We start from the raw sequence: 24,854 nt of genomic DNA on the forward strand, positions 1-24,854 counted from the left end.
CAGGGCCGAAAGGCCAGGGGCGCGAGGGGGCCGGAGGCACCGTGGGGAGGCAGGGGCGGACGCAGCTCCATTTCCCCCTACTGCCGGCACCTCCCCGCCCCCGCCCCCCCCGGCGGGCTGGCAGGGGGATGGGGAGCGTGCGCCCGTGGAAAAGGGTATTTTGGGACGCGCGCATGCGCACAGGCGCAGCTTACGGGGACCGCTGACGGTGAGCCTATGGCACATGTGCCACAGGTGGCACATAGAGCCATTTTGATAGGTACGCAAGGCGTTGCCTATGTCAGTTCCAGAACGCATGCACACGCTGGCCACCTGATTTTTGGCCTTGGGGAAGGTCGTTTTGCCCTCCAGACGATTCAGGCAAGCTTCCCTAAAGCCTTGGAGTACAAAAAAACGCTCAACGGGCAAGCCAGAAGTTCAGGAAAACGGACATCCGGTTTGTCCACTGTGCTTTTTTTTTGCAGCAAACAGGCAAACTGGAAGTTCGGAAAACAGACTTATGGTTTGCCTGATGTGCTGTTTTTTGCACTCCAAGACATCAGAAAGCTTCTCTCTGGAGTGCAAAAGAAAAAGCACAACGGGCAAACCGGAAATCTATTTCCCAAAATTCTGGTTCTCCTGTTGTGCTATTTTTTGCACTCCAGGGCTTCAGGAAGCTTCCCTGAACCCTCCAGAATGCAAAAAACAACACAACAGCAAACGAGAAGTCCGTTTTTTCAAACTTACGGTTTGCTCATTTGGCCATTTTATCACCATCCTAGGCTTCAGTGAGGCCTGTGCATATGCGTAGGGACAGGACAAGATTGTGCAGGGCTGCGCATGTACGGGGGTGGGGACCACAACTGGGACCACAAGATTTGTGCTGGAGCAGTTTATGGACACAGCATTGAAACTGGGTGAGATAATTACTAACTTTTACTCTAAAGACTTGATTTAAAAACAAGAATATTAAAAGCTACCTCCCAAGTCTAAGATAGCAGTGACTTAACACACAGAGGAAAAAGAAAAAGAAAATTATGGGTTGAAAGAAGCCCAAGGGAAGTTATAAAACATAGAAAGCTTGATAAAAGGCTCAAACAATTTGTAAAGTGATTTTCGTGAGAAACTGTTTTGTCTACTTGTATTTTTAACCGCCCTGTATTTATTGATAATCAACTGTTTTTGACAGACTGCTTAATGGGAATAAGAGTGCCATCTACTGAAAGAAGAAAAGCACCATAGTGTTATAGTTGCAGTATACTTAGTGAAAGTGAATTCAATACAAATAAAATCTAATACAGAATAGAAGAAACAATATCTGGAAGACGAACTGAGCTTGACTTCACATTAAAAGATGATTTGGATAACTTGAGAGTATTTAATGAGTTTCTTTTCTTTTACTTCTCTTCTGAAGATTTTCAAAAGCAACTAACTTGCAAATAACTAAACTTTATTAAAATTGGCTATTGTACTATGGTCTTCAAAGATTGGAGGAAATTAGTGAGTTAACTTGGATTTGGACTACTCTTATTCAACAGAACACTCTACGAGTCAAAAGAAAGGTGAGAGAAGAAAAGACATGCAACCGTAATAACAGGCTTAATTGCGGTTTATTTCAGGAACACATCTGTATGTGTTGCTTCTGTGTACATTTTTCTGCTCTCCCTTTGCCTTGGGTTTCGCTTCATACAGGCGAAGAGCAGGGTTAGAATAAATGTGATTTTAATATGTTTCAAAAGCTCCTCATATTTTAGAAAATGTCAAAGAGCATCAGTAAATAATGATTAATTGGAAATTGCCTCATAGTAATTCCTATCTCAATGGCTGTGAACATTTGAAACCTTAAGAGAGCTAAATATTTCATATCTATTTGAACATCTGTTCTTTTGTCTCAGTTCAGTTATTCCAGTTGCATAATAGACCCTGTTCTTAATGTCTCCAGATAGTAACACTAATACTTTTATCAGATCATTGAGGGAAAATATACAGACTGTACCTGTAGTAGTAATTCCTGGCAGAGTTTGTGCAGCTATAAAGAGTTCATCGATGGGATCTACTAAATATTTAATATTAACTTTCCTGGCATTATAGTAATTACCATCAGCAGCCATCCCAGCACGTTCTATTGCTATCAAATGATTAAATCTAAAGAAAAAGGATTTAAAAAGGATTAAGATTCATTTCTAATACTAATAATAGCCTGTTGTACTCAGCGTTACATATTAAGGTTTCTCAAATCAAAACCCCATAACTCCATTTATTATCAGGGATCATGAGGAAAGTTCTTTGATATTCATTTTCCCCAACTCTGTGTCCCAGAGTTTCTGCTCCATCCAAAGTTGCTCCAGTTCCTCAATCTATCACTTTAATCTTCATAATAATACGAGAGTTATCCAGAAAGTAAGGTTACAAGGCATATAGGTCTCATGGGGAATGCTCGCAGGGGAAGTTGGTATTACTATCGTATAGTGGGAAGCCAGTGGAAGAGAACAAGCAGTGCCAGTGGTCAGTAGGTCATCAACTGGCGCTGTGGTGAAGGTTAGAGATGAGTGTCCTCATTCTGTTTCCCTCCAAGTGCAAAGTATGCACTGTAATACGCTGCCTGAATGCTAAGGGCATGAACACTGCTGTGATGGGTGCACAAGATGCTTATTTTTATTTATTTATTTATTTATTAGATTTGTATGCCACCCCTCTCCGCAGGCGGCTCACAACAATGATAAAAACAATATATAATAACAAATCTAAAAATTAGAATCTAAAATAACAATTGTACATTTAAAAATCTAAAAGCAAGGAACCCCAATATAAAAACATACATACAGTCATATCATGCACAAAAACTACATAGGCAGGGGGAGATGTCTCAGTTCCCCCACGCTTGACGACAGAGGTGGGTTTTAAGGAGTTTACGAAAGGCAAGGAGGGTAGGGGAAGTTCTAATCTCTGGAGGGAGCTGATTCCAGAGGGTCGGAGCCGCCACAGGGAAGGCTCTTCCCCTGGGTCCCGTCAGACGACATTGTTTAGTCGACGGGACCCGGAGAAGACCAACTCTGTGGGACCTAACCGGCCGCTGGGATTTGTGCGGCAGAAGGCGGTCTCGCAGATATCCTGGTCCGGTGCCATGAAGGGCTTTATAGGTAATAACCAACACTTTGAATTGTGACCGGAAACTGATCGGCAACCAATGCAGACTGCAGAGTGTTGGAGTAACATGGGCATATTTGGGAAAGCCCATGATTGCTCTAGCAGCTGCATTCTGCACGATCTGAAGTTTCCAAACAGTCTTCAAAGGTAGCCCCATGTAGAGAGCGTTACAGTAGTCGAGCCTCGAGGTGATGGAGGCTTACTGAAGTACACAAAATAGAGTCAGTGCCATCTGAGAATGTCTTGACTATTTCGAGATTGAAGGCAAGGTTTTTCTCAACTGTATAGTGACAGGAGATGAAATAATATTATTATTATTATTATTATTATTATTATTATTATAATAATAATAATAATAATAATAATAATAATAATAATAATAATAAATGTTTATTTATAGTAACTTGGGCTTATCACCATATTCCAGAGAGCAAATATCAATCAATGCAGTGGCGCCATGCCCATTCTCCTTCAGTCAAAAAATTCAAAACTCAGAAATCGTTGAGAAAAATATAGAGCACCCATTGTGCACAAATCTTCGACACCCATCGCAGCAGCATTCATGCCCTTAGCATTCAAGTAGCGTATGACAGCATGCACTTCGCACTTGGAGGGAAACAAAATGAGGACGCTCATCTCTAACCTTCACTACAATGCCAGTCGATGATCTACTGATCATTAGCACTGCTCGTTCTCTTCCACTGGTTTCCTGCTCCACAATAGTAATACCAACTTCCCTGCAAATAGGTAACTTTTTTCTTATCTTTCTATCCTGCTCACATGTCCTTTAGGCTCTCCCCTCTAGCATTGTGTTTTATACCCTCTGTTTATTTCTTTCTGTTTCAAGAAAGTACCTGAAGGATATATACTAGTCACTTATCTTTCCCAGAGAAAGCTGCAGGTTCCTAGAGAAAACTTGGTTTAAAGCCCTTCTGGTATTTGAAGTCAACCAGATGATATCTAGACATCTGTGATATTATATAGACCTCAGGAGCTGAGCCCTGTTCCCACACCCTACAATAAACCCTTTGAGATTGGAATGGGACAATTCACTATGGGCACTGTGGGACAATGCACCAAGGAACAATTCAACAAATACAAAAGTTAAATTATGATGGAACTGTGGACAATAATAATAAAATAAAGTCAGTCGAAAAATAAAAGTTACAATAATTTTGAGAAAACGTGGTCACCAATAATAACATTGAATGAAACAATTTAATACAGCATTAAATTGTTCCTATGGCAGGTTGACCCACAATGAGTTGTCCATGGTGAGTTGTCTACGACAAATTGTCCTTGACCTTTCTGATATATGCTAGATTTAGGCATATACCTTGGTTTTTCTGGATTCCCATCTTCACATAAGAACTGCAGAGCTGAATCTGGAGAATTGCTTTGGTAGCTGATTACAGGAACAGGTGTTTGCAGTATTTCTTGAATATAGAGAAAGACAAGGGTAACTTGGCTCATATTAATCATGCCATTGTTAGGCCTGTCCATAGGGCCCTTCCAGGCATGCAGGAGCTACTATGCCTTCAAACACTCGCGCTTAATAATAAATAATTATTGTAATTTATTAGATGTGTATGCCATCCCTCTCCGCAGACTCGGGGCGGCTCACAACAATAATAAAACAGTGTACAATGAACAAATATAATATTTAAAAGAAAATATCTAAAAACCCATTATTTTAAAAAAACCTTACTTCCCTTCTATAGTCTGCAGATTCAGAAAGAGATGTAGCTAAAGAGCAAAGTGGCTTACCAAATAATCTACACATGCTTGATCACTACTCCACAATTATTTGTGTTGTCTTCCCAATGTTAAATAGTCTGCGGCTGAAATTTTCAGGACATTCTCCTTCTTTGTAAAATAGGATGAATGTAAAGAAAGATATGACTAAGTTGCACCTAAAGGTGTGGAAATTCTACTGATTTCAATAGAAGAATATTAAAATATTTTTAACAAATCTTTCTTAAAACCAAATTATTTTTGTCTTTATACTTTGATTGGAATATTCCCAATTCAGTTGCATAGAATAATTAAATCCCACAAGATACTGGGTGAAATATTGAACTGCAATATAAGACCCACTCTCATTTTAAAGTGAAATATTTTGGTGGAATTTTTTTTGGCTTTCTTTCAGGTAAACAGAATACTCACTTACAAGAGAGCTTAATTATGTATCCTAAATCCATCTCCAATAATTCTGTTATTCTACTCTATTCTAAGATCCCACCTGTATCCCACTTGCACACTTATCTTTTATTTTATTTATTGATAATGTTAATAACCATTTCACTTTTAAGATTTGATGTTTTAATATTTCAATTTTAATTGTTTACTTGGATTTTGTGCTACTATAAGCCACTAAGAGTAATTTAATGGTAAGAGGACGCATATAAATTTAATAAATTTATTAATCCACATTATAGTTTAGAATGATAAATGAAGCCAACCTAGTAGATTTATCTAGGTATCTATTGTGATGCTGGTAAGGGTTTTGAATATCTTTTTACTATCATAAGAATGTAATTTCCTACCCCACACTAGGAGTATTGTCATAATACATGCATTTGAGAATTACTATTATAGATTTTAAAACAAGAATATAAAAAAAGAAGTCAATAGTAATTAATGAAAGGGCACAATATGGAGTTTTAATTTTTAAGAAACTGAAATGCTCTTTAACATAATCAGATTATAATGAGCATGTCATACCTTGCTCCACAGCTTCCTTGACAATCTTTCTATTTAAATCGAGAGCTCTTTGATCAGTTACTATAGATACATTTTTTTCCATGGCTTTCAAAATTGCTGCCATTGCAATGGCTCCAGGCGGCCCATCATTTTCTTCAGGTGGTTCATATTTAAAATGAGTGGGAAATCCTGTAGTAATCAACACCGATTTTGCATGGGAAAGCGACAGGCATGCCTTCAGAAGTTCATCCCGAGAAAACAGATATTTCACACCTCTGTTCCCTAAGAATGGAAAATGCAAATATTTTAAACTAAGAACATCCTGAGGAAAGTAGTTTTCCATAGGCATTTATTTTTTTAAAATAGTTTGTTTTGGTTACTGATAGGTTAAAAAAAATCTTAAAGCTGAGAGATGCAATGGCTCACAGTATTAGGAAATGAAATAGAAGATCACAGAACTGCTATACCAGACTTTTTTTCTTGCCCAAATATGCAAATAACTTGGTAACTATTATTTTCCAAAAAGTTATTTGTTTTGGCTTTCCTCTGATTTTTTTATCTCTTCAAAACAACATTTCATACATCATTCATTTATATTCTATAGAAAGTCTCTGCAAAGTTGAGCTACAAGTTAAGTATTAACCGAAATGATAGTCTATGGCTAATTTAACCATAAAGGTATAGTTTGGGAATAAATGCAAGCATTAGAGTTGGATTTTTTAATTCATTTTTTCCTTTTGAGAGGATTGCTGCAGAAAATAATACAGAGACAACTTTTTCTATTGTTAGTAAACCATTTAGACTCCTAACATGATTGTGTTTTATTCTCTTACCTGGATCCATCGCTATTATATTTTCTAAGCATCTAATTTTCTTTACAGCTGCTGTTGAAGCAATGCTATAATGCAAAGGATCCTGAGAAATACAGTAGACTTCAGGGAGATCTTTATCATTACCAGATGCATCATCTTCAACCTCCAAATCAGTGATAAACATGCAACCAGGTGAATGGGTAAAAGCAAGTGGAGGTTCTGGAAAATAGAGAGAAGCTCAATCAGCAGTGTGCAGGAGGAATGAAGGCCTTTCTATCTGGGAGGAGTTTGAGCACATGAATTTCGGGGAAATGAATTCTCAGAGCTATTAGTGCAACCACCTATAGGTAATCTCCATGTCCCTTCTGCCAATTTATCCTTGAATGAAGATTGATCCCTTTTGCTCTGAAAATACAGTGATGCACTGTCTCCCTAAGAAACTACAGCTGGTCCCCAAAATACTGAACAACATTTGTCTGATTGTTAAATCAGGAACTGGAGGCCGAGGAAGGTTAACAGCTCTTTATTGGCAATCAGGAACAGTTGAAGTGACCAGCTCGCAGGTAGGAAGTGACTGCAAGCTACCGGCTAAAGCCGCGCCTTATATACCTTGCTGGCGCGGGGAAACAGCCGTGAGTTCCTCTTTTTTAAACTTTCACACCAAGGTTTCCCTTGGCTGCGACTTGAACCAATCAGCGGTTACCTTTATTTAAAAGTACAAACATAACACTAATCATCAACCTCTGCTTTGGAGGAAAGGATATGGAAAAAATGCTGTGCAAGAGATGATAATGAATGAAAATATAATAAATGAATATCAACAGAATATAAAAGTAGGTGCCCAGAAAAAAAGAACAAATGCATGATTATCTTACTACTGCCTACTTCATAACTGGTAAGAGTCTGGTAGCACCTTTTCCAGCTAATAAATTGCATTAAAAGGTGTAAATTTTCATGAGCTGCCACTTACTTCATCGGATACATAGAGTGTCTTGGCTGATAGTTTTAAAATGGGATGAGGTGGGGACAGAAGGTGAGAGGAAAAGGCAGATGAAAATAGGTTGGTTATGCAGATGCAGGTTACATGTGATAAAAATTACAAATACTGTACTGTACTTTATCAATGAACAATTACAGGTACTCCTCAATTCATATAGTGATTATTCAAAGTTACAATGGCACTGGAAAAAATTGATTTATGACTTTTTCACACTTACAATCGTAGCATCGCCATGGTCACATGATCAAAATTCATATTTGGCAACTGACTCATAATTATGACGGTTGCAGTATCCTGGGGATATGTGAGCACCTTTTGCAATTTTCTGACAAGCAAAGTCAACGAAGCAAAACCAGATTCACTTAACAACTGTGTTACTAACTTAACAACTGCAATGACTCACTTAACAACTGTGGCAAGAAAACTTGTAAAATGGGGAGAAACTAACTTAACAAATGTTTCACTTAGCAGAATAAATTTTGGGCTCAGCTGTGGTCGTACGTTGAGGACTACCTGTACATTATGTTACAAACTCTTTCGTTTAGTCTAAACCTTCTGAGATTGCCTGAAACCTTTTGATGTATGTGAGTTCAGCCCAAAATAACGTGAAATGAAAATACAGATTTTATTGGTAAATTAGCAGGGCGCAGTGGTAACAAGCCAACAGCTACCGAGTGTCTGAAGGGCTTGCTGGCTTGATTTGTCCCTTTTTTTAAGGGTAGGGAATAATTAGGAGTGGCTGATATGAAAAGAATAAACCTGAATCCAGAAGTTCTGGTGTCCATTGAGTCATGAAGAATCAGAAGTGACTGAACTACAATTTTTAAGCATCATTGGTTTTCTATAATAAACAGCAGTTCTAACAATTCCACTAAATACATACTGCAATTGATGACAGCTTCTATTCCTGTTACTCCACAGGCCCAAAAGACTGGTACATCTCCAGAATGAGCTTGTACTGCATCACCATATTCTGGACTGGAGAGATCTTTGATTCCTAACAAATCTAAAATTGAAAATGTATTAATACTCAAACAGAAATGTAGAAAACCCAATTAGGTTGGGACTTAATGTTGTAAAACATCTGACAACTCCCTAAAAGAGAACGGGATGTGGCATCGAAAGTGATGTTAGTGGGATACTGTTGCATGGGATACTAACATTTCTTTATTTTATTACAAGGTGAACATAAAAGTTAATTGTTTATTTATTCCTGTACCTGTATAAAGGAATTACGGGGTTCAGGTAACAAATGTGACATGGGATAAATTTTTAATTTATGACTTTATTTGGGAAAAATATATGAAATTGAACTTTAGGCAGTCAGAGATTGAACTGAAAAGCCTGTGATAGTTTATTATTATTATTATTATTATTATTATTATTATTATTATTGATAGTGATAACAACAGCAATAATTGGAACCTGGCTATTTGCTGTTTTGTATTGTAACATTTTTGTGAATAAAATAAAAATAGAAGAAAAAATACTAAATATAGTCTAAGCAATAGATATTGAATACATACATAAATACATACATCTAACTAACAACCATAATTCATTACCATTCTATGCTACCCGAGCCAATGACTTTGGGCGGTTTGCAATTGTTAAAAACATTAGTTTACTTAGAGGTTTCTTACCCAACACTTCCTGGAATTACTAGTAGGATTCTAGGGTGGAATTCTTTTAAATCCTCCTATTTGTACATAAAATCGCTACAAAGCTAGACTATACATTAGTAAGCCAGCAAGTCTAAGGCCTGTTACTTTTCTCTCTCATGCATGTTTTGTATTATAGATCATAGAAATACAGAAGAAAAAATACACTGACCAGAAGAGCCAATATGAACTGGTGCTCCATGTGATTTTTTCATTGGATGGGTGATTTGCACACACTCCTTCAGTTTATCTTTAGGTATATATCTCATAGTTACTATTAGATTACAGTGAAAACATTCGGTAGCACAGCAAGGAACAGCAGTCTGGTAAAGTTTTTAAAAAATGATCCAAGCATTAAGAACAATGAAGACATCTCCAAAGACCTTTTCGTTTAAATAGAGGGCATCCTACCTCTGACATAAATGCAATTGGGTGATGAAAGGCCACAAGATTAATCACTAGCATGTTCAGTTCCTTCACCCACGTATCATCTATTACCACCTTTATGATTCATATGGCATTCTATTTAAGCTCTTGCTAACTTTCTATTTAATTACCTAGTCACAGCAATTAAATATTGAAACATTAAATAAATTAGCAATGTTATATTAGATTTATTTTATTTTCTAGTGGCATTAAATTATTATTGTCTCAAGAACATATTTTGCAATTAAATAAAAATAGGCAGATATCACAGTACTTGAGGATCAGCATGAAATATAAGATAGTCGCCCCAAAATAACGTGAAATGAAAATACAGATTTTATTGGTAAATTAGCAGGGCGCAGTGGCAACAAGCCAACTGCTACCGAGTGTCTGAAGGGCTTTATTTATTTATTTATTTATTTATTTATTTATTTATTTATTTTGTCAAACAATTATAGGGTGATGATTTGTACAAATAAAACATTAGATAAGTAATGATAAAAAGTAACAAAAGAAGACAATAGGACAGGGACGGTAGGCACAGTGGTGCGCTTATGCACGCCCCTTACAGACCTCTTAGAAAGGGGGAGAGATCAATTGTAGATAGTATAAAGCTAAAGGTTTTGGGGTTAGGAGTAGAAACCACAGAATCAGGTAGTGCATTCCAGGCATTGATTGCTCTGTTGCTGAAGTCGCATTTTTTTGCAGTCAAGTTTGGAGCGGTTGACATTTAGTTTAAATCAATTTCGTGCTCGTGTGTTGTTGCGGTTGAAGTAGTCGTTAACAGGTAGGACATTTTGGTATTTGATTTTATGAACTATCATTACGTCAGAATGGAAACGACGGAGTTGTAAGTTGTCTAAACCAAGAATTTCAAGTCTGGTGGAGTAAGGTATTTTGTTGTGGGAAGAGGAATGAAGGACTCTTCTTGTGAAATATTTCTGGACTCTCTCAATTGTGTTGATGTCAGATATGCAATGTGGGTTCCATACAGGTGAGCTGTATTCTAGGATTGGTCTGACAAATGTTTTGTAAGCTCTTGTTAGCAGTTCAAAATTACTAGAGAAGAAGCTGCGAAGGATTAGGTTAACAACTCTTAAAGACTTTTTGGCAATGTTGTTGCAGTGGGCTCTAGGATATAGGTCATTGGATATGAGTACTCCAAGGTCTTTGACAGATTGAGAGTTATCAATACGTTCAATTCCTCCAAATTTATATTTAATATTCTGATTCTTTTTACCAATGTGTAAGACAGAGCTTTTAGTGGTGGAGATTTGAAGTTGCCAGGTTTTAGACCATTCTGCTACGTGGTCAAGGTCTTTTTGAAGGGTAGCAGCATTGTCGGTAGTATTAAATAGTTTGACATCGTCTGCAAAGAGAACGCAATTGCTAGTGATGCAATCGCAAAGATCTTTTATGTATAGTATGAATAGTGTGGGTCCTAAAACACTAGCTTGAGGGACACCACTGTTAACAGGAGCAGGAAGAGAAGTGGCACTTCCTATTTTGACCACTTGTTGTCTGTTAGATAGGAATGCTGTTAACCAATTGCGTAGTAGTCCAGAGATGCCGTAGGATTTGAGTTTCAGAATAAGTTTGTCGTGGACAACTGAGTCAAAGGCTTTGCAAAAGTTGATATAGATCACATCAATTGGATTACCTTGGTCAAGTTGAGTGGTCCAAATGTTTTTACAGTGCAAGAGTTGTAGATTACAGGATAATATTTTTCTGAAACCAAATTGTTTATTGGAAAATAGGTTATTAGCTTCAAGGTGGAGTGTAATGGATTGGTTTATGATTGATTCCATAACTTTGCAGGTGACACAACACAAAGAAATAGGTCTGTAATTTTCAACGTTGCTTGGATCTCCTTTTTTGAAGATAGGGATGACTGTGGCCAGTGACCATAGTGTGGGTAGGGAGCTAGTACTGAAAGATTTATTAAAAATTATGCTCAGAGTTTCAGCCAAGGTGGAGGAGAGCTTTTTTAAGAAGTATGCACATAGTCCATCTGGTTCAATAGATAAAGATGGTTTTAGGTTGTGTAATGCCTTTCTAACGTTATCTTCTGTAAAATCAATTTGTGTAAGATTATTGAGGTTATTTGTGGGGCGATTAGGAAATGTTGAGCATGAGCCATTGTTGTTAACAAAGACTGATCTGAAGAAGGTGTTAAAGAGGTTGGCTTTGTCTGATTCATCATTAGGGTCTATGTTGTTTGGTCCTTTAAGGGGTGGGATGGGTCTAGAGTCTTTGAGTTTATTGTTAACAAAGTTGTAGAAGGCACGAGTAGACTTTGTCCGTAGAAGGTTTTCTTCTTGGATGATGTGATAATTGGTACGTTCAGTCTTTATTTGGTGACACAAATTTTTATAGCAGCTCTTAAAGTTGGAAACATGGCCTGCTTTATTTTTGCGCCAAAGAATTCTTTTTTTGGTTTGGAGCTTTCTTATTTTTATGGGTAATTTGTTTTTCTTAGTTTTGGTGAATATTAGTGGTATGTATAATTTGATGACTCTTTGGCTTTTACATTTGGCTTGCTGGCTTGATTTGTCCCTTTTTTTAAGGGTAGGGAATAATTAGGAGTGGCTGAAATGAAAAGAATAAACCTGAATCCAGAAGTTCTGATGTCCATGAATGGTTTTGCTAGAGAGGAAACAGCCAAGAAGACTGTTTCAGATCTGACTGAGTTGGAAACTGGGGCATGTGCAGAGAAGCATGTGGCCAAAAAACCCATTCATGGACTATTCGCAACTTTACTGGAGAATTGGCTGCTATGTTCACTAGATGCCAGAAAAGAGCATTAGAATTTTGTATGCCCATGTGCAACTTAAGAATGACTACCAATATTCTTTCTGAGCTAATACTAAATATTATTTTATGAATTTATTAATTTTAAATTGTAATTAGATTGGTGGGCATTGGATTTGTTATTATGTACTGTTTTTTATTATTGTTGTGAGCCGCCCCGAGTTTGCGGAGAGGGGCGGCATATAAATCCAATAAATCTAAATCTAATCTAATCTATTCCGATTGTATTTGCCAGTATTTATTATGGTGTCAAACTGATGGCCTCTGGACCAGATGTGTCACGCAGAGGCCATGCCCACCCCTGGCTCCGCAAAGACAAAAAAGTCACGATACATCACAATACCTCACAATACCTTCTTCGAGTTTGACACCTGTGGCAGGGGCGGATTCCTCTTACCTCCATACTGGTGCGCTGCATGCGCATTGCAATGATTCATGTGCGCACGCTCACTACACTCTTGTGCATGCATTTCCTTGCGTGATTTTGCTTTTGCGCAGAAGCAAAAGGAGCCAAAAATTAGTAAAAAAATAAATGGTGCTGCGCACAAACTGGCAAGACAGCACCGGGGCTATAACACACAAATTGTGCAATCGGTGGGCCACTACTGGACTACCACACCAGACATCAGTAGGAACCCACCTCTGACCTGTGGTATTGTGTGCTTTAAGAAACATTCCCAGCAGGTGGCAGTACTTGGCTGGTGTTGTTTGAGTCTAAAGCTAATGGAGGTTTGAGCCAGATTAATATTTGGAAGCCAGATCTCCCGGAGATATTGTCCCAAAGGTGCTTTTTCCAAAGGGACTTCCTTGGGATCCCCCCCCTACTTTCCCCCCCTTCTGTTCTTACCTTGTACATGCTTACATTACATTTCTGTTCCACATTTCTTACAGGAATGCCAGCTTTCTGGAGTGCCTTTTCAAATGTAAAACTACAGCCTAGATAAAAGGTCACCATTTCTTTAAACTGTTCAGAATATTCTTTCAGATTTGTCACAATTCCTGTGGATATTCCGTGCTCATATTTCTTGTATTGCAAGCAGTCACTTCTGTAAAATTAATTAGCATCATCATTGGACTAGCTACTTGATTTCTGACTATAACTAAATATCTACTTACTTTCAGAGAAATGGTCACTGAAAACAATGGGGCATACTTTGAAGTAAAATGGATACACTGTCTTCTCATCAGATGATAATTTAAGGGTCAGTTCTTATGTTTAAAAGGTATGTAAATGTTGACAAGTGGAATCGCACTGTCTGCACAAAAAAACTGCATTTGGATTTTGTACTTTCCGGAGTCAAGAGAAATCATTACAACTTAGTTTTGTGTATTTTAAATCTCTCTTCCCCCCCCCCCTATAATTCACATGCTTATAAAAAACTATGCAACCTTAATAGTTAATAGATGATGAAGATAATGATGATGAAAACATCAACTACTACTACTACAGTGTTCTTTGCAGAATACACAGAAATGATAAGTGGTGCTAAAATATTTCTTGATAGCTACCAACACAGACAAATCTATACATACCTTATATCAGAATTGTTGCTCAATAAAGGACACTTCCATTCACCTGGCTTACTTCTATACAGCAAGGGAAGCGGTCCATCATTTGCGTGACAAAATTTTTCAAAGTCATCAGCAAAAGATTTATGCATAATTATAACATTTGCCTGTACAAATCCTGTAAATATAAAAAGCCAGAAATTTAATCTAAGATTGTTTACTCAAAACGTTTATCATTTGGGGGTTGTAATCATAAAAGTGAAAAATATATTTGTGATATAGTGATTTATTTACTTGCATGATCATCTTTTCTACCAAATTCCTTCTCCCATATTGCTCACTTAAATACTGTCAGGTATGTACAATCTCACATTCAGATTGACAATATGTATGGATAAATCATAAATTATCTCACTTAAAAGCACAACTTTTATATAGCATTCTATCTCTTACATTCTCTGATTAGATAAAATTCAGCACCACTTTAACAGTAACACAGATCAAATGTGGTATATAGATATAAGAACCAAAATACTGTTTTGCTTCTACACAGTGGTTATCTGTTTTGTTCAAGATCTTGTATTCCTTTTTAAATCTAACATCTTGAATTCTAAGCATAACTCTAAATTAATAGTAAGCCTTACTTAACAGAATAAATGTCTCTTTATAAATTTATTTGTTTATTGGACTTCTATGCCACCCAATCTCGAAGGACTCAGGATGGGGCATAGTATCCTCCCCTCACTGTGACTGTGGGTCCAGGTCAAACTGTATATTACATTGTGACCGGCTGTAAAGTGAGGGTATATACTGCCAGTATCTGATTTTTTAATTTAAACAATGCCACACTTCAATGGCTAGACATTAATACATGAACATAATTTTTTTGACATTTATATTTTATTGGATTCTACTAATCTAGCTAAAAGGTTAATGCGTATTGCTATAATATGTATAATATGCCACATGCTAAATAAATAAATGACATGAAATTTAATTCTGAATAAATATACATAATATTTTACTGATTGCTACTGTAAACGCTTTTGTTCTGTACTTGTTATGTTTCAGTCCCAAATATAGAGCTCAAAAAAAAATAAAGGGAACACTTAAACAACCGAATATAACTCCAAGTGAAATCAAACTGTCCACTTTGGAAGCAACACTGATGGACAATCAATTTCATTTTGTTGTCAGCACATTCAACTTTGTACAGAACAAAGGATTCAATGAGAATATTTCATTCATTCAGATCTAGGATGTGTTATTTGAGTGTTCCCTTTATTTTTTTGAGCAGTGTATTTCATGAATCCCAGCTGAGTTCTGGGATAAACTACTCAAACAGGCTCTACCTCTGTGCACTGGTGGCCACACATGGAAAACTCCAGGGCAAGAGAGCATGGACTGAACATGACAATTGAGTTACATTAATTTCCTTCAAACCCAGAGCCCTAAGCCACTACTCAAAGATAAAAAGAGTAACAACTAAGATCTATTGTGTAACATCCACTGTTGATTGGACTGTTAATAATTTGGATCAGATCCATGGTTGCCATGAACTCCTGAGCCCGAACTCTGTAGCTCAACCTCCACCAAAACCAAAGACCCAATGATAACCAAAGCCATTCCCTTACCTTTGCCCTGAGATTGTGGCATACTTCCCAAAGAAATTCAGCATGTGAAAAAAGCTTCCTGACTGGTACAGTAGTGATGTGCAGGGCTAGGTGGCAGCCAAAAAGACATGGGGATATGGGAGAGTTCAAGGGAAGTTGGGGCTCAGGGCTGGGAATAGCTTATATTGGTGTCTGTGCCTGTCTAACCACTGGTAGATTCAGTGGACAATGGCAATGGGGATCAGATAATAAATAAATAACTCTTAATTGGAAAAGGTGCCTCACTCAATACTGAACATTAAAATCTGGAGATACAGAAAGGAATACTGTGAGTAACTTTGCTGTATCTGCCACTGCAAAAAAAAGATTGTCCCAAGTGCAAAAACGAGTTGTTAGTGTTACACCCGAATGAGACTCCCCCTTCTTATCATTCCTTTGAGTTACACAAGTTCAAAATTACACAACAGCTGCAAAGTACAAACTGCCTAACATTTCCTGTTTTTCTTTAAGGTAAAAATTTTATGTAAAAATATTTTTAAAATTCCCAGAGATTGGATGGTATATGGAATAATAATGACAACACATACTTTCATATAGTAATTAAGCTACCATTTCTTAATCGATATTTAAACTCTGGTTTGCATTCAAAAGTCATGCTAAGCACAATCATAAAATGGCTTAGTTGGCCATGTAAATGTAATAATTGAATATGCTAATGTATATGGATTATCTGAGAATAGAGAATTAAGACAACTTGAACTAGAATTTCTATATGGTGCTTTCAATAAACTATTTTTGAGAAAACAGTTACATTAATTCATGAATTAATTAGTCTTCTGTTCAATCAGTTTATCTGTCACTTTGAAGGGAAAAATCTGCCTATTTTATATTAGTCTGAAGTTTGGAGAATAATTAATTAACAGGATGTGAAGAAAATAACATTAAAAAAACCCTACCAAACGGAGACAGCTTGATTGCCTTTCTGCCAGAAAGTTGGGATGTGAATAAAATATAATTTAAAAAAAATACAGTCTTAAATTTATACATAAGAAATGACTTTGAGCATAATCAACTAGGAATTTCCCTGAAATGATCAAATAATCTAAAACACTGTCTTGTTGAAAAAAATAACTAGATTTACTAATTAGATAAAATGGAATAGAATGACCATTCATCCTTTCTCTCAGCTGCAGGGGAAAAGGAAAATATTCAAAACTCTGGCAGTTCACATATGTTATCTTCCAGTTCATGCATGAATGTCTATTACATCTCTTTTTTTGTACTAAAACTGATTAAATTAAGAAATACAGGTTTATAAGTTGAAATGCTGTTAATGCACATCAAGGGTTCAGCAAAAGGATTTCATTGATCTATCTTTATATTTACCTTCTGCCATTCCGGAGGTGTTGCTAATGTTGAGTTTATTTGATCGAATCAGATTTCTAATAGCACAAGGAAGAAGAGTTTTCAAACCTCCCAGGAAAACCATTTCATCCTAAAAGGGAGATAAAACTATATTTTAGTTTTATACATAGTTATTATACATAGATATTCATTATAGATAGAAATCTAAACAACCATTATTTTAAACTTATTACAATTTTAACCAATGAACTTTGTCTTGAAATTGGTGAACTGTTCAATCTTCCACTTCAAGGATATTCTAGCTGATTAGTTTCTAAAATAAATATGGTGTCACTGTCCAATGAAATAGATTTTGGAGATCAAATATGAAGCATGGCATATAGCAGCATGGCATAAAAGCTATTGCCTTTAGTGTTAAATTATATTCTATATAATATTCTATATGTCTCTCACACACTTGCCCCTTAATAATTCAAGATTGATTTCAATAATCTTTTCAGCATTCTATAATTACTACCTTCAGGATCTACTATTGATAAAACATTACCAAAAAACCCTCCAGTGATCTTATGTCTAAGTTTACCTTTAATTCCATTGTAGTCATTAATTCTAAGGAAAATAATTCCTGAAGCAGCAACACTGATTTAAAGCATGGAACATGCTTTAAAGGTACTTTTAAAATTAAGGAGTTAATGTTTAATCCCTAATTGGTTACATATTTTGAATGTTTAAAAGAATAAAAAATCCAAAGCAAGACTTCAACCGAGTATTTGTTTTCCATCTTTGTTACAAGTACTGTATACAGAATTCTACTATATTCTACTATAATTCTACTACAGAATTACATTTTGCCAGATATTTTACATATTTAGAGGAAAAATAAATGATATCATTAGTAGTTCTAGACAGAATGGGAAGCGTAATTCAACAAGAAAAGCATAAATCCCTCTCATTTAAAGGAGCAGCTAAAGTCCTTTTCATCAATTCCAGTACAGTATCATTCATCAATTACAGTACAGTATTATGAGAAAAATGTAGGTGATCAAGTGAACTATGATAACCTTACCTTGCAAAACTCTCTTTATTTATGCCCAATTCTACTGATGTCAAATTCATAGTGAATTACATATACTACTTCTCTGTTTCCAAGTGAACTAATTAGGGTAACAGAATTGTTGCTCAACAAGCCGCAGAACAATGCAAACCTTTGAGAACCACAAAATATACGTTGTGAAGGGAAGTTACGGGACAGTAGTTTTCATAACTGGGACTGTAAGTGGAGTTTTAAATCTATGCACAAACATTTGTTGTTTTTTGCATATTCCACATAAAACACATGTATCAAGATTTTGATTCCAGTACTGACTGATATTTACTATACTATATTTAAAATTGTTGTTCACAATACTGAGCTTTTTTTTTGCTTACACAATGAATTCATAATCCTTTTTAATGTATTCTCTCTCACTGAAGCAAATGATTTTTCTATCCCGATTAACATTACCAGAAGGGAAAAGTATATAATTTGTTGAATTTGTGAAACAAATTATATATTTCCACAGACAGATAAAACGCCTTCTTCTTAAGATGGGTATGGTTATTTGTGGATATTGTTGCCACAGTAGAAAAGCATACTTAATTGGCTTATATACTATTCAATTTCAGTGGTTTTGAATCTGCCGTTTTCAGTTTTTTAGAATAAATCATATTATTAATGATTCTAGGATTACTCAATTTGGCTTATATCCTGTAGAATGACCTCTCTCCTATACACAATACTCATGAGAAACATGATTAAACTTCAGCCATGCCTAGAGATGTTTCCTGAAATCACCAGTCCAAAATTATTTATTATTACGATTTATAAACCGCCCAACTCCTATCAGATTATCATCTTGATATCTGGGGCATTTCCAGTTGATCAGTCCTTATGTTATCCAAGTCTTTTGATTTTGTAATTTGACTCAGTTATATTTTCAGACAAGCAAAATGCTACAGAAATGGGCACGTTAACATGTTAGTGAGTTTGCAATATTGTAGAACTGATAGACAATCTTGCCTTTCCTGGCAAACAGATAAACACAGAGATACCTCGGCCTGATTAACTGCTGAGGAGCAAAGAGTGGGGTTTTTTTTTCTTTTTCAAGGGAAGTTTTGCACTGAAAAAACTCTGCCCTTTGTTCAGATGGTAATCACAGGATTCTCTATATTAGTATTAGTGACAAAGTCTCTAAATCTATCTGTACATGTTGATTCCTTGAGTCAATCTGAGCCATCACGGGATGAAAATGCAGACAATTCTTTTTATGGTCTTATGGAATGCTCCAAAATGGATTTGTATGTACTAAGTCAGTCATGGCAAACATTTTTTTCTTGGGTACCAAAAGCTTGCACGCATGCACAACACAGCGCGCACACGTGCCAACACCCATTATGCAATGCCCCCTGTAGGCTCCACCCTCTGTGCGTGCTCGTGTTTCCCACCCCTGCAACATCCCCCCCATCCCTGTGTATGTGCAGACAAGCCCTGGAACTAAAAGTCAGCTGCGGGAGCTGCTAGCAGGCCTCCCTGAAGCCTCCTGGAACTTAAAACGGGCCACAGGGAGAGAGCCGCAACACCTCCCGTGGGCATGCACACACGACCCACTCCACCCCCTCACGCATGTGTGCTTGTCTCCTGGCAGAGAGCTGAAAATCAGCTGGCCAGCAGGAGGGCACTGGCATGTGTGGTGGAGCTGACCTGGGCATGGGCTTGCATGCCCGCAGAGATGGCTTCGCGTGCCACTAGTGGCACGCGTGCCATAGGTTCACCATCACAGTACTAAGTGCTAGGGAGAGAAACCTATGTGAGAATTTCATTGATTTCATTGAGAATTTTAGTTTTGGAAGGACTGAGGGTTTGGGGTTTTTTGGCACAACATGAGTTTAGGTATACTTTATTATTTTACTAATTTACCTGTTCTGTCGAGCTCTCTGGTAGAATCCTCCCAAAAATTCACAGATACAAATTTCACACACACACACGTTTGAAAATTCAAAACAATGTTCTTTATACCGAAAATTCAAATAAACTAAGCACTCTTTTTGTATAGCAAAGAGCACTCCTCTCCAAACAAACTGGTAATTTGTACAAGTCCCTTATCAGTTCTGAGATACTTAGCTTGCAGCTGTGAAACAATTCACAGTCCTTCTTCTTTCACAAAGTGAAACACACTTTGCTCTGGTTAAGTTTCAAAGCGGGGGAAAATCAGCACACAAAAGGTCGAAGTCAGCAAGGCAGGCATGAAATACAATGATCAGATAATCCTCTACAATGGCCAAACCCACAGGCTGCTATTTATAGCAGCCTCACTAATTACCACAGCCCCACCCAACCACAGGTAGCCTCATTTTCTTTGATAATAATCTCTCAGTTGTTGCTGCCTATGCATCCCTCTCTGCATGCGTAGGTGTATCATTAACTCTTGTTCCGAATCCAAGGAGGAGCTAGATAATTGATCTCCTTCTGAGCTGTCTGCCAGATTCTCCTCCTCCCTATCACTCATGTCTTCTTGGTCATAGGAGCCTTCATCGTCAGATTCCACCGGGAGCAAAACAGGCCTGCGGCATGTGGATGTCTCCCCTACATCCACAGTCCTTGGGGCAGGAGCTGGGCCAGAGCTAACCACAACATTGCCTAACAAAGAAAAATTATTTTCCTAAAACTTTTAAACCTTTATGTCCTGCTGAGACAATAATATGAATAGCAACAACAGCTGCATTGCAAAGGCAGCATGTGTGTGCCTTGTCAGCAGTGTGAGGAAGATGGTTAAATTGCTAAATTTGGCAGCAACTGCAGATTGCAAGGTGGTAGGAAAGCTGGGCTTTAAGCTTGGTGGCTGGCCGTGATGAAGTGCCTGAGGTGTCACTCTTCAGTAAAGGCTAATGGCTGCAACCAGCTGAGACTGCTTAAGGCTCTGGGCTGCAGTTACCACCAAGGAATGCCCCTGTGCAGGGTAGTCTTAAGTGCAGGGATGGGGGGAAACAGGGGAGTTGGGGGAGTTGAAGAGTAAACTGTTTCTTACCTTATTGAGGCACTAGGCTGGGAGGGAGCCAACTAAGAATTGTTGGATCATAATGCCCCTCACCTAACTTGTGCATTTTGGGTTTATGATAGTAACTAGGATTGCCCAGGAATGTAATTTAAGAACAACCTGTATAATATAATAACAATGGTAAAGTAACAGTTCAAAATAAAGAGCCTCTAGCGTCAAAGCCAAACACACATACAGATAGTCCTAAAGTCACATACATTCATTTAGTGACCAGAGTTACAATCACAGTGAAAGAAGTGGCTGATGACTAGTGCGTGTAATTATGATTGTTGTAGGATCCCTTTGGTCACGTGATCAAAATTTGGGTACTTGACAACTAAATATATTTATGGAGGTTGCAATATCTTGGGGTCACGTGATTGCCAATTTGTTACCTTCCCAGTGGTTTCAGGCAAGGAAAATCAATGGGGAAACCCAGATTTGCTTAATGACCATGTGATTCACTTAACAGCTGCCATTATTTGCTTAACAACCAAAAGGTCAGAAAATCATGCGGGATTCACCTATCATTCACTTTGCCTAGCAACAAAAATTCTGGTCCAGATTGTGCTTGTAAATTGAGGCCTACTTGTAATAAAATCAGCATCTATACAGATATGATTGCACTGTCAGTTATCAGAGATCAGGCTTGCCTGTCAACAGGATATCAAAAGCAAGAGAAAAACACTTAACTTTTCAGAAAAATCAGTTATCAGATTTCGTCTATGGCTTCAGGATGAGATAAGGTGCAATGCAAAGTAGTTTTGAAATTATTATTCAGATATATTTTATATATCTCTTATAAGATACGCAGCAGACATACTCCCATATATTGAATATAATTGCACTTGCTCAGTTTGCTTATGAAGTGTTTCACGTTTACCTTCACTTTGGCTTTTCAGAGATCAATTCCCAACTTCATATTCTGTATGAGTATTAATTATTTTCTTCTTTTATAAGAATATTATTTCTAGAATTGTGAACAATTAACATTAAAAATTAGCAAGAATATTTCTCTTTATCATAAAATTGGTAGTTATATATCAGCTAACATTGCAGTTCCTAAGATGCTGAGCTTGTTGATCAAATGGTCGGCAGTTCAGCGGTTCAAATCCCTAGTGCCATGTAATGGGGAGAGCTCCCGTTACTCGTCCCAGCTTCTACCAATCTAGCAATTCAAAAGCACGTAAAAATGCAAGTAGAAAAATAGGGACCTTCCCCCCAATAGGTGGGAAGGTAACAGCTTTCATTCCATCTTTGGCATTTAGTCATGCTGGCCATATGACCACAGAGATGTCTTCGGAAAGCACTGACTCTTCTGCTTTGAAACGGTGATGAGCACCGCCCCCTAGAGTTGGGAACAACTAGCACATATGTGCAAGGAGAATCTTTACCTTATTGCAAATGATTCTATCTTGCTTTTATTAATTCATTGCTCAAACTGAGGGGAAGCATACAAATCTAATAAATAATAATAATAATAAAATAATAATAATAATATCCATTATCAGAAATGTGTTCTCAATCTCAGCAAAACTCAAAAATTGGACCCTCCAAAGCAAGGTCTGAAACAAGCCTGGAGAGCAAACCACTGCCAAGGTTTGCTCTCTCCACCAGGCTGCTTAAGCCCCCCGACAGCAAAAGCAGGGTTTCCATCCTCCTCCCCCTGTGCTTAGGATGGAATGACAGCTCCTAGATCTATTCTGTAGTAAGACACCTGAACACAAGAATTAACTTCTAAATCAGCGAAAAACAGTTCAGCAATGCCGTTTCTATTTAGCTCATTTCCTTGCCTTTCAAATGTCATTCACCATTTGATTAATGCTTCGTGAGTATCCTGCATTGTCCTTAATGGAGCCCTTCACTTCAAGTACCAGTCTCAGCTCCAGCTATTTTCTATACAGTAAACATTAATGTCCTTCTTTTTAACATGAATTATTTTTATTATTATGTATTATTATGTATTATTATGTATTATTATGTATTATTATTATTATTATTATTATTATTATTATTATTATTATTATTATTATTATTATTACCCGTAATGGGTGGTTTTTGGAGAGCGTAAAGATCACAGTCCAGTATTTGCAATACTTCCAAGAGATCTTGCAATCGTCAGAATGTCAAGGATTTTAAGTCACTCACCGCGCTAATCTTAGTGCCCACGCAACCGATTACCTGCCTTTTTTTACACTAGGGAAGTAAAATTCTCGCAGGTACGAAAGATCTAATTCTAAATCGATTGAAGATTGGGGGTGGGGGGGAAGGAGAGAGAGAGAGAGTGCTCTCGATTGGTGTGTCCGCTAAACCAATGAGGATCCGTGTCTCTTAGCGGATGATTAGGATGAAGGGGGTGTATTTTGTTACGGGTTTTGACCAATCCCTGATCTGGAGTGTAATCTCTCAAGCCAATGAGCATTCAGTTCGACTCCTCTTTTTGTTGCTTTAGTTAGGTGGGGGTGCAGATTGAATTGCTTGGCTGTTCCAGGTTCTTTTACTCACCCCCCTCCCCGACTTGTCTTTGGAGCGCTAGTCCCTCCCTCTCTCCCTCCTCTGGGAATGGAGGGGGGGGAAGCGACCTGGAGGGCTAAGCGGCAGTTAAATTCGCGCTTGTCAGCTGCAGGCGCCCCCTTTGTTTATTTATTTATTTGTCAGGAACCCTCCACCACCAGGCAGTCATGGAGTAGTCTCTGAGGAATAACACCCCTCCTCCCTCCCTTCGTGTGAGGCAGCACCGACCCGGGGTCCCTTAGCCAGCCCACCCCGCCCCCCGCCGAGGTGGCCCTCCAGGGAGGGAGCTTTTGAGGAGATGGAGAGACCCGCCGGGGGCGCAGAGGAAGAAGGGGAGCTGTCGCTGCTCACCGTCAGGCACGAGCTGAAGAACGGTGAGTCTGCCCGTCTAAGCTAAAGAAGCGGTGAGGAGGCTCGCAGGAGGGGTGGGAAGCGCCGGAGGAGTCGTCTCCCCACTGAGAAGTCTCCCGATAAAAAGAAAAGGGGGCGCCCCGAAAGAGAAGGATGGGCTCGGCGTAGAAAAGTGTGCAACGACGGCGCGGGAGGCGGCGGCGAGGAGGGAGAAACAAAGGCTCGGAGAGAACGGCGCCTCGGGAGTAAAGGGTGTCGTGGGGCAGCCGGCTAGAAGGGCGGTGCTGGGGCTGGCAGCCCGGGGAAGGGGTGGCGACTGGGCCCAGAGGACTCGGAGGAGAATGAACGGAGCAAGAAGGTTAGGCGAAGGCTTAAGTCGGTGGCGAAATTGCGCGAATGGTAACTGTTTCGGATCTTGTGCTTTAAAGCGGGAACATTTTACTATCCGGATGATGGCATCTTGTCAAACCCACGTCAGATCGATGTAACTAAATAAGGAGGGGAGGAAAAAAACTTTCATGGGCTCTCCATTATTATTACTCTTGTACATTCTGAACAAAAGTTATTGAGATAACTGCGAAGAACATCCGTTTTCCAGCTAAGGAAATTCTCCACTTATAATAATGAAATAGTAAGAACATAGTTCGAAGGGACGTTGGAGGTCTTCTAGTCCAGTGTTTCCCAACCTTGGCAACTTGAAGATATTTGGACTTCAAGCCCCAGAATTTCCCAGCCAAAAGTAAATTGACGAGAAATTAAACTAAATTTATTGGAAAATGAGAACTACTAATCTCCCTGACATTGTTGGGATGAGAAGGTCCCTTCCCCATGGCTGTCTCTTGGAATGATCTGGAGTAAGCCTACACTTCTTGATCTTATTGGGCAAGCAG

General features: G+C 38.1%; 2 protein-coding genes across 7 annotated transcripts in view; one reads left to right on the forward strand and one right to left on the reverse strand.

Annotated features, from left to right (window-relative positions):
* DGLUCY (D-glutamate cyclase) overlaps positions 1-24,170 on the reverse strand; it is a 45,782-nt gene extending 21,612 nt beyond the window's left edge. For 4 of the 6 annotated variants that reach the window (XR_011559221.1, XR_011559220.1, XM_070753297.1 and 1 more), the window contains exons 1-10: positions 17,610-17,659; positions 17,048-17,156; positions 14,073-14,226; positions 13,387-13,585; positions 9,475-9,625; positions 8,525-8,647; positions 6,663-6,860; positions 5,851-6,111; positions 4,463-4,562; positions 1,976-2,124 (exon numbers count right to left, since the gene is read on the reverse strand). Coding sequence is in view for 4 of the 6 variants with exons in the window: in XM_070753297.1 (XP_070609398.1) it covers positions 1,976-2,124; positions 4,463-4,562; positions 5,851-6,111; positions 6,663-6,860; positions 8,525-8,647; positions 9,475-9,625; positions 13,387-13,585; positions 14,073-14,226; positions 17,048-17,156; positions 17,610-17,630 (1,465 nt within the window). In the remaining 2 variants the exon portion in view is untranslated. Of the gene's footprint in view, positions 1-1,975; positions 2,125-4,462; positions 4,563-5,850; positions 6,112-6,662; positions 6,861-8,524; positions 8,648-9,474; positions 9,626-13,386; positions 13,586-14,072; positions 14,227-17,047; positions 17,157-17,609; positions 17,660-23,247; positions 23,348-23,964 lie in introns of those variants that run through there. The other 2 variants (XM_070753315.1, XM_070753306.1) reach the window with 2 other exon arrangements.
* Positions 23,537-24,854, forward strand: part of RPS6KA5 (ribosomal protein S6 kinase A5) — a 38,415-nt gene continuing 37,097 nt past the window's right edge. The window contains exon 1 of the mRNA XM_070753269.1: positions 23,537-23,987. Within this exon, the coding sequence (XP_070609370.1) occupies positions 23,912-23,987 (76 nt within the window). The 5' untranslated portion in view covers positions 23,537-23,911. The remainder of the gene's footprint in view (positions 23,988-24,854) is intronic.

The sequence above is a fragment of the Erythrolamprus reginae genome, chromosome 1 (genome assembly GCF_031021105.1).
Source record: "Erythrolamprus reginae isolate rEryReg1 chromosome 1, rEryReg1.hap1, whole genome shotgun sequence".
NCBI classification, from domain to species: Eukaryota; Metazoa; Chordata; class Lepidosauria; order Squamata; family Dipsadidae; genus Erythrolamprus; species Erythrolamprus reginae.